Raw genomic sequence first — 10,008 nt, 5'->3', positions numbered from 1 at the left:
TAAGATCCCTCCAATGTGTTCTCTAATCTCATAAAACATATCAGAAAAGGCTCAGTGCCGTTATCCTCGCAGGGTGAAGTATTGAAAACAGGGGTGAAAATAATTTTGACCCCTGTCTTTGTTTAACAAGTATTACTGAGCAATTGTATTAGTATAAAATAATATAATCTTCCCTCTTTTTGCATTAGACATAGCTCAGTATTTGTATTATTTATTATGTACAGTCTTTTTTGCTCATCTTTATCAAGGGTGCCAATATTTTTGGATCTGACTGTACATACAGTTTACGCACACACTGTGCACACAAAATAATCATAATACAAAATTCTGTTTATTATCTTTTTATTTGTAAACATAAGAAATACAGCATAAACTTCATCCCATTTCATACTATTTCCCCACTTTTCCATTGTCATTTGAGTTACATTTGGTCCAAGTTGTTTTTGTTTTCACACATTCAGACAGACATAATATTCATGCTATGATACATCCCCCAAGAGGATAAGTGACTGTTCCTTGGTGTTTCCCATCCCAAATCTACACTTATAGATGCACACTTGAAGATCTGCTCTGCATGGACACGTAACAGCATCGCAGAAAGTTTGAAACGCCACCTTTTTTCTTTACACACCAATGTAAGACAAAGAGTGCATCACAAATGACATTCTATATGGCCCTGGTCAAAAGTAATGCACTACACAGGGAATAGTATACTATTTGGGATACAACAAAGGGGTTGATTGTGAATTGGTCACTACTCACTAGTGTCTCTCTCTGTCTCATAGTTGTTTGTGTTTGTCTGTCCCGTCCTGCCTCAGTAGAGAGACGTAGAGGCGTATGAAGGAGTAAGAGACTCCCAGAGAGCAGTACACTGATGTCACCAGCAGGGGCACGAAGGGCAGGGTATGCTGCCACGGCGACAGAGGGTAAACAACCTCACAGAGGATCTCCACGGCAACCAGGCCCAGGAGGTAGGTGGTTTCCAGAGGGTTAAGGATGGAACCCCTGTAACAGAGTTAAGATCGTAGTGTAAACTCAAACAGCTTGAAATGTTTCTACTTGTGTTATTTCGATGGTGCAACTGGCTAGTACATTTTCAAACGGGCGGTCACATGTACCCGAGATCAAAACTGGTAAGGATTTGTGAGTGAGGAAGCTATAATGTTAAGCAGCACACAGTGACACTGGTTATACCAAGATAGGAGCTAATTATGCTCTGTCAAAAAGCAGTGCTCTTAGACAGGACCCAAACGCAAAAGGTATCAGTATTAGTAAACATGAATATTAACTAAACTTACTTGCAGATTATCTCCTGATATACTTGACCAATATTGAAAACTCAATGCCTTCCCTTGCTAAAAATATTTTCAGAATTCTCTAAAATCTCATGAACGAAGAAAAAAACAAAATAACGGCAATAGGAAAAATAAAAAGAATAACTCATGATCTACAGCAATCCTTTAAGTGGACCACAAACAACAAATATATAAAGATAACTTTATCCCATTACTCAACAATATGAAAGCAGATCTAATTTAATGGAACAATCGTCACATACATTTTACAGGTAGAATAAACCTCTTCAGAATGGCATAGCTCCCAAAGCTTTTATATTTATTCTTGGTAATACCAATATCCCACCAAAAACATCCTTTAAAAAAAGTATACCTCAGTCATAACAGACTTTATATTGACAAATAAAAGTCATAGAATAAAAAAAAAAAAAATGTCCCATCATCCTAAGTCTGAGGGTGGTTTTAACCTTCCACACTTGGAATTGTATCAACTCGCCACCCAAGGCTTTTACTTGCAACATATAGTTAAAAGCACAAAAGAGGAACAATAGGTACATATTGAAGATGTGCATGCTCATTCACCGAATCTTTTCAAGGGTCTATTTTAGGATAAAGTTAAGAACATTAACAACTTCATAGTTAAGAACACTATAACAACATGGAAGAAAATAAAACGGTTTCTACAAGAACCAATATCACTCCCTTAAAGCACAACCCTATGGAACAATCCTTGAATAGCGTTTCAGAATTCACTGATAAATTGGTCCACATGGAAAACTAAAGGCATAGAAAATGATTTGATTTGACATGGAAAACTAAAGGCATAGAAATTGTAAATGTCTTGGTAATAGGAAATACATTTATTTCCATGACAGAATTCAAAAGCAATTTGGACCGATCAATGTAGATATTTTCAAATACATGCAATTTAAAAGTTTGATATCACGGTTTTTCGATTTGAAATCTTTTAGACATCAGAGTAATCTTGAGGGAATCCTATGAGTCAGAAAAGGATATTCAAATGATAGATAAGATATACAAAACCTTGCAGAGAGCCTATCCAACTGACAACCTCTTGGAAAAAATATAAACTTAAAAAGAACTGATATTGGCAGAAGATGGAGGGAATGTTGGAACATAACTAACTAAATTACTGTTAACTAAAATGTACGCTTAATCCAGTATAAACTAATTTATAGAATGTATTTTACAAGAGACAAAAATCACAAATTTTACAGCACAACGACAGAGTCATGTCTTAAGTGTAAAACTATCAATGAGTCAATAATTTATGCCTTCGGGGAATGCTATGAAGTCCAAAAGTTGGCTGTCAGAAGTATCACAATGTAAATTAACTTTTAATCTGTCGGTCTCCATATTTCAAGACATGACATATGAGGGTGCAGTGAGATACCCAATGGGTTGGAAACTACTTTTCTCGTCAATCATCTTGAAAAAACATACACTTAAAAGCTGGAAAGGTCAAATGCTTTGTTATTTAAATGTTGAAAGGGCGTGGGCGATGGAGTGAAGCAAAATGGTGTAGTTTGAGGCCTTGTGGTGGAAAGTGATGCGGGCGCTGGAGATGGGGGTGTGAGCAGGTGGGTCTGGGCAGGTGTGATGTCCTTGATGTTTGTGTGCATTTGTATGCTGTCATTTGTATGTGTAGAGTATGTTTGTATTGACTGAAAATTAAAAAAATAAAATAAAAGCAATGTTCTCAGATCAGGGTCCCAAACTCACAGGGCGCGCAGGGTTTGTTCTAGCACTTACACACCTGATTGAACTGTCAACTAATCATCAAGGACAGTGGTGTAAAGTACTTAAGTAAAAATACTTTAACTGGGCCCGAATGCATAAAGCATCTTAAGTGTCTCCTTTAAGGAATTATTTATTTATCTGTATACCGGGGAAATGTAAAAGGGTGTTATATAAAGCCCATCAAACATTTCCTAGGGTAAGGGCATCATTTAAGGGTTTTACGGTAGTTTGAAAGCATGGCAGCAGAAAAAGTATCTGGTTACCATGGAGATGACCTGATTCACTTAATGAACATCTCCTCAAAGATATATATTTATTTTGGGAGATAGCAAAATAGAACTTCTACATTTAAGACAGGAGAAACAAATAAATTCATAAGATAATAAAATACATTTCTTTGACTTACTTTTTCTCAACTTGTTTATATTACTTTCTTGCACGACAAGATAACTTACGGAGTAGGTAGCTTTGTAGCCATGGATTGTGTACCTTCCATTGTTTAGCAAAGTAGCTACCTAGCTAGCTAGGTGTTTTTCTTTTGAAAATAGGGCAGAGGACAGCAACATTTACCTCCATAAATGTTGTTTACATTGATATCCATACTGAATGAAGCACTTAAGGGACGTCATGGGCACCTATAACTTTTCACTTAATTTAAGGGGGACATTTTCCTTAAACTGACTTAAAACTTTTCCTTTAAAGTTAAGAAAGCTCATTACATTTTGAATGCTTAGCAGGACATATCATTTATTATTATTTTTTAAATGGTGCCATCTGGTTTGCTTAATACAAGGAATTTAAAATGATTTATACTTTTATTTTTGATACTTAAGAATATTTTAGCAATTACATTTACTCAAGTAGTATTTAACTGGGTGACTGTCACTTTTACCTCAGTCATTTTCTATTAAAATATCTTTACTTTTACTCAAGTATGACAATTGGGTACTTTTTCCACCACTGATCAAGGACCACCTTGACTGAGAGCATTACAAATGTATAATGATATAGTTAGTTGTCATCAGCTTGACATACAGTGCATTTGGAAAGTATTCAGACCCCTTCACTTTTTCCATATTTTGTTATGCCTTATTCTAAAATCAATCAAATAAAAAAAGTTCCTCATCAATCTACACACAATACCTCATAATGAAAAAGTGATAACAGGTTTTTAGAAATGTTTGCACATTTATTAAACCTAAAAAACATAAATAACTTATTTACATAAGTATTCAGACCCTTTGCTATGAGACTTGAAATTGAGCTCAGGTGCTTCCTGTTTCCATTGATCATCCTTGAGATGTTTCTACAACTTGATTGGAGTCCACCTGTGGTAAATTCAATTGATTGGACATGATTTGGAAAGGCACACACCTGTCTATATAAGGTCTCACAGTTGACAGTGCATGTAAAAACCAAGCCATGAGGTCAAAGGAATTGCCCGTAGAGCTCCGAGACTGGATTGTGTCGAGGCACAGATCTGGGAAAGGGTACCAAAACATTTCTGCAGCATTGAAGGTCCCAAGAACACTGTGGCCTCCATCATTCTTAAATGGAAGAAGTTTGGAACCACCAAGACTCCTCCTGGCCGCCCGGCCAAACTGAGCAATTGGGGGAGAAGGGCCTTGGTCAGGGAGGTCCAAGAATCCGATGGTCAATCTGACAAAGCTCCAGAGTTCCTCTGTGGAGATGGGAGAACCTTCCAGAAGCACAACCCTCTCTGCAGCACTCCACCAATCAGGCCTTTATCGAAGAGTGGCCAGACAGAAGCCACTCCTCAGTAAAAGGCATGACAGCTCACTTGGAGTTTTTCAAAAGGCATATAAAGCACTCTCAGACCATGAGAAACAAGATTCTCTGGTCTGATGAAACCAAGATTGAACTACTTGGCCTGAATGCCAAGCGTCACGTCTGGAGGAAACCTGGCACCATCCCTACGGTGAAGCATGGTGGTGGCAGCATCATGCTGTGGGGATGTTCTTCAGCGGCAGGGACTGGGAGACTAGTCAGGATCGAGGCAAAGATGAACGGAGCAAAGTACAGAGAGATCCTTGATGAAAACCTGCTTCAGAGCGCTCAGGACCTCAGACTGGGGCGAAGGTTAATCTTCCAACAGGACAACGACCCTAAGCACACAGTCAAGACAACGCAGGAGTGGCTTCGGGACAAGTCTCTGAATGTCCTTGAGTGGCCCAGCCAGAGCCCGGACTTTAACCTGATCGATGATCTCTGAAGAGACCTGAAAATAGCTGTGCAGCGACGCTCCCCATCCAACCTGACAGAGCTTGAGAGGATCTGGGACTGGGAGAAACTTCCCAAATACAGGTGTGCCAAGCTTGTAGCGACATACCCAAGAAGGAAGGAGGCTGTAATCGCTGCCAAATGTGCTTCAACATAAATTTGCAAACATTTCTAAAAACCTGTTTTTGCTCTGTCATTATGGTGTATTTTGTATAGATTCATGAGGGAAAAAAACAATTTAATCCATTTTAAAATAAGGCTTTAACGTAACAAAATGTGGGAAAAAAACAATGGGGGTCTGAATCCTTTCCAAATGCACGTATCAATACCACCCAAAATCTACTCTAACATGGAAGTTCACCCACCTGAACAGTTTCTTTAAGGAGGTGAAGCTGTAGAGCGTGAACAGCAGCATCAACAGGACCTTGATGGGCAGCTCTGTGACAACAAAGATTGAGAAACAAACATTAAGATCCTCATCAAACAATATGAAATTTCTAATTGCAAATAACAAAATGCCTTCTCAGAGGGAGCCCAAATGGCTCCAGTGGTGGCTAGTTGCAGAGGCTCTTACCTGCTGCAGTGAAGAGAAGTGGAAACAGAGAGTAATGCCCTGTGGTGGTCAGCATCAGGAAGATCCCAGCATCCTCTCTGCTCTCAACTGCCAGTATGCTGCCAAAAACAACACAAAACCCATTATAACAGGAAGAGGAGCTGTACAATAAAGACGTAACCAACTATGCCACAGAGTTGTATTCATTAGGCACCAAACAAAATAACATTTACTTAAACAGGGAGGGACTACCAGAGATGTCCAATAAGAAAGCCCAGTTTTCAGTTGCAAAACATTTTGCACCAGTGTACCCCAATGAATATGACCCAGTTTCAATCAACGGGTCAATGATAGCAGAATCTGATATCAACATGTCAGCAGTTCACCTGAAGGGCAGTATGGCCATGATGATGGCCTTCTCGTGGACATGCCAACCGAACATGAAGGAGCCCAGGGCACAGACCACCAGGCAGCGCAGGAACCCCCGGGCACCACGCGGACGATGCCAGATACTCAACACTGCAGGCTGAGGGGGGTGGGGGGCAGGGAGAGAGGGTGGTATATTAACTTTAAACCTTTTACTTTAGGCTGGTGCACATTATCCAAAGCCATATATTAATTTCCAAATATATACAGTACCAGTCAAAAGTTTGGACACAGTTACTCATTCAAGGGTATTTCTTTATTTCTTTTATTATTTTCTACATTGTAGAATAATAGTGAAGACATCAAAACTATGAAATAACACATATGGAATCATGTAGTGTCCAACAAGTGTTAAAAAAAATCTAAATATATTTTAGATTTTAGATTCTTGAAAGTAGACACCCTTTGCCTCGATGACAGCGTTGCACACTCTTGGCATTTTCTCAACCAGATCATGAGGTAGTCACCTGGAATGCATTTTAATTAACAAGTGGCCTTGTTAAAAGTTAATTTGTGGAATTTCTTTCCTTCTTAACCTGTTGGGGCTAGGGGGCAGTATTTGCACGGCCGGATAAAAAACGTACCCAATTTAAACTGGTTACTACTCTTGCCCAGAAACGAGAATATGCATATAATTAGTAGCTTTGGATAGAAAACACTCTAAAGTTTCTAAAACTGTTTGAACGGTGTCTGTGAGTATAACAGAACTCATATGGCAGGCCAAAACCTGAGAAGATTCCATACAGGAAGTGCCCTGTCTGACAATTTATTGTCCTTCTTTAGCCTCTCTATCGAAAATACAGCATCTCTGCTGTAACGTGACATTTTCTAAGGCTTCCATTGGCTCTCAGAAGGCGCCAGAAAGTGTAATGAGATGTCTGCAGTCTCTGGGCTAAGTACAGCAGCTCTGTTTGTTACTGGTCAGGCTGAGGACAGTGACACTGGAGATGCGCGTTCATGTGAATTCTCCATTTTGTTCTTTCAGTCTTTGAATGAATACAACGTCGCCCGGTTGGAATATTATCGCTATTTTACGAGACAAATCGCATAAAAATTAAACAGCGTTTGACATGCTTCGAAGTACGGTAATGGAATATTTTGAAATATTTTGTCACGAAATGCGCTCGCGCGTCACCCTTCGGATTGTGACCTGAACGCACGAACAAAACGGAGCTATTTGGATATAACTATGGATTATTTCGAACCAAAACAACATTTGTTGTTGAAGTAGAAGGGAGTGCATTCTGACAAAGAACAGCAAAGGTAATCCAATTTTTCTTATAGTAAATCTGAGTTTGGTGAGGGCCAAACTTGGTGGGTGTCAAATTAGCTAGCCGTGATGGCCGGGCAATCTACTCAGAATATTGCAAAATGTGCTTTCGCCGAAAAGCTATTTTAAAATCTGACACCGCGATTGCATAAAGGAGTTTTGTATCTATAATTCTTTAAATAATTGTTATGTATTTTGTGAACGTTTTATGCTGAGTAATTAAGTAAATTCACCAGAAGTTTGCGGTGTGTAGGCTAGTTGCTAGTTCTGAACATCACATGCTAATGTAAAAAGCTGTTTTTTTATATAGAAATATTAACTTGATTGAACAAAACATGCATGTATTGTATAACATAATGTCCTAGGAGTGTCATCTGATGAAGATCATCAAAGGTTAGTGCTGCATTTAGCTGTGTTTTGGGGTTTTGTGACATATATGCTTGCTTGAAAAATGGCTGTGTGGTTATTTCTGGCTATGTACTCTCCTAACATAATCTAATGTTTTGCTTTCGCTGTAAAGCGTTTTTGAAATCGGACAATGTGCTTAGATTAACGAGAGTCTTGTCTTTCAAATGGTGTAAAATAGTCCTATGTTTGAGAACTTTGAATTATGACATTTTGTGGTTTTAAATTTGGCGCGCTGATGTGTCACTGGCTGTTGAATAGGTAGGGGTGGTATACAGAAGATAGCCCAACCATAGTATGGCAAGAACAGCTCAAATAAGCAAAGAGAAACGACAGTCCATCATTACTTTAAGACATGAAGGTCAGTCAAGCAGGAACATTTTAATAACTTTGACAGTTTCTTCAAGCGCAGTTGTAAAAACCATCAACCGCTATGATCAAACTGGCTCTCATGAGGACCGCCACAGGAATAGAAGACCCAGAGTTACCTCTGCTGCAGAGGATAAGTTCATTAGAGTTACCAGCCTCAGATTGCAGCCCAAATAAATGTTTCACAGAGTTCAAGTAACAGACACACGTCAACAACAACTGTTCAGAGAAGACTGCATGAATCAGGCCTTCATGGTCAAATTGCTGCAAAGAAACCAGTACTAAAAGGATACCAATAAGAAGAAGAGACTTGCTTGGGCCAAGAAACACGAGCAATCGTCTGATGAGCCCAAATTTGAGATTTTTGGTTCCAACCGCCATGTCTTTGTGAGACGCAGCGTAGGTGAACGGATGATCTCCGCATGTGTGGTTCCCACCGTGAAGCATGGAGGAGGTGTGATGGTGCTTTACTGGTGATACTGTCTGTGATTTATTTAGAATTCAAGGCACACTTAACGAGCATGGCTACCACAGTATTCTGCAGCGATACGTTATCCCATCTGGTTTGCGCTTAGTGGGACTATCATTTGTTTTTCAAAAGGAAAATTACCCAAAACACCTCCAGGCTGTGTAAGGGCTATTTGACCAAGGAGAGTGATGGAGTGCTGCATCAGATGACCTGGCATTCACAATCACCCGACCTCAACCCAATTGAGACGGTTTGGGATGAGTTGGACCGCAGAGTGAAGGGAAAGCAGCCAACAAGTGCTCAGCATATGTGGGAACTCCTTCAAGACTGTTGGAAAAGCATTCCAGGTGAAGCTGGTTGAGAGAATGCCAAGAATGTGCAAAGCTGTCTTCAAGGCAAAAGGTGGCTACTTTGAAGAATCTAAAATAAAAAAATAATCTAAATATATTTAACACTTTTTTGGTTACTATGTGTTATTTCTTAGTTTTGATATCTTCACTATTAATTTAGAAAATAGTACAAATAAAGAAAAACCACTGAATGTGTAGGTGTCAAAACGTTTGACTGGTAATGTAGCTCTGATATTATCTGTTCAAAAACAACTGCATTATTACATGAACATACAGTAGATTAAGTTTGCTTGGTTGGGCTGGGGTTGGTGTCACGTCTGCTCCCGCTCTTCCCCCCTTGGCGCTTGAGGGCGCCAGGCTGCCCTGCATCACTCACTCCTATCATCTATTACGCACACCTGCCTTCCCTCGTCACGCGCATCAGCGATAATGGACTCACCTGGACTCACTCATCTGTTTATTTCCTCCCCTATATTGGTCAGTTCCCTTGCTCTGTTCCCTGCTGCTGCATTAATTGTTTTTTTTTGGTTTGTGTTACCAGTTAGCTAACGCTGTTCCTGTCTCGTTCTATGTCCGTTATATACAGTTGAATTCGGAAGTTCACATAGACTTAAGTTGGAGTCATTAAAACTCGTTTTTCAACCCCTCCACAAGTTTCTTGTTAACAAACTATAGTTTTGGCAAGTCGGTTAGGACATCTACTTTGTGCATGACACAAGTAATTTTTCCAACAATCGTTTACAGACAGATTATTTCACTTATAATTCACTGTATCACAATTCCAGTGGGTCAGAAGTTTACATACACTAAGTTGACTGTGCCTTTAAACAGCTTGGAAAATTCCAGAAAATTATTTCATGGCTTTAGAA

At 39.4% G+C, this 10,008-nt stretch overlaps 1 protein-coding gene across 2 annotated transcripts in view; it reads right to left on the bottom strand.

The window, feature by feature from the left end:
- Positions 1 to 325: 325 nt before the first annotated feature.
- alg8 (ALG8 alpha-1,3-glucosyltransferase) overlaps positions 326 to 10,008 on the bottom strand; it is a 43,405-nt gene continuing 33,722 nt past the window's right edge. For both annotated transcript variants that reach the window (XM_045716814.2, XM_014195768.3), the window contains exons 10-13: positions 6,237 to 6,376; positions 5,872 to 5,969; positions 5,663 to 5,735; positions 326 to 1,005 (exon numbers count right to left, since the gene is read on the bottom strand). In XM_045716814.2, the coding sequence (XP_045572770.1) occupies positions 780 to 1,005; positions 5,663 to 5,735; positions 5,872 to 5,969; positions 6,237 to 6,376 (537 nt within the window). In that variant the 3' untranslated portion in view covers positions 326 to 779. The remainder of the gene's footprint in view (positions 1,006 to 5,662; positions 5,736 to 5,871; positions 5,970 to 6,236; positions 6,377 to 10,008) is intronic.

Source organism: Salmo salar, chromosome 04 (assembly GCF_965601325.2).
Source record: "Salmo salar chromosome 04, fSalSal1, whole genome shotgun sequence".
NCBI lineage: Eukaryota > Metazoa > Chordata > Actinopteri > Salmoniformes > Salmonidae > Salmo > Salmo salar.
The sequence above is the reverse complement of the archived record's forward strand: the minus strand, read 5'-3'. Positions and strand labels throughout refer to the sequence as shown.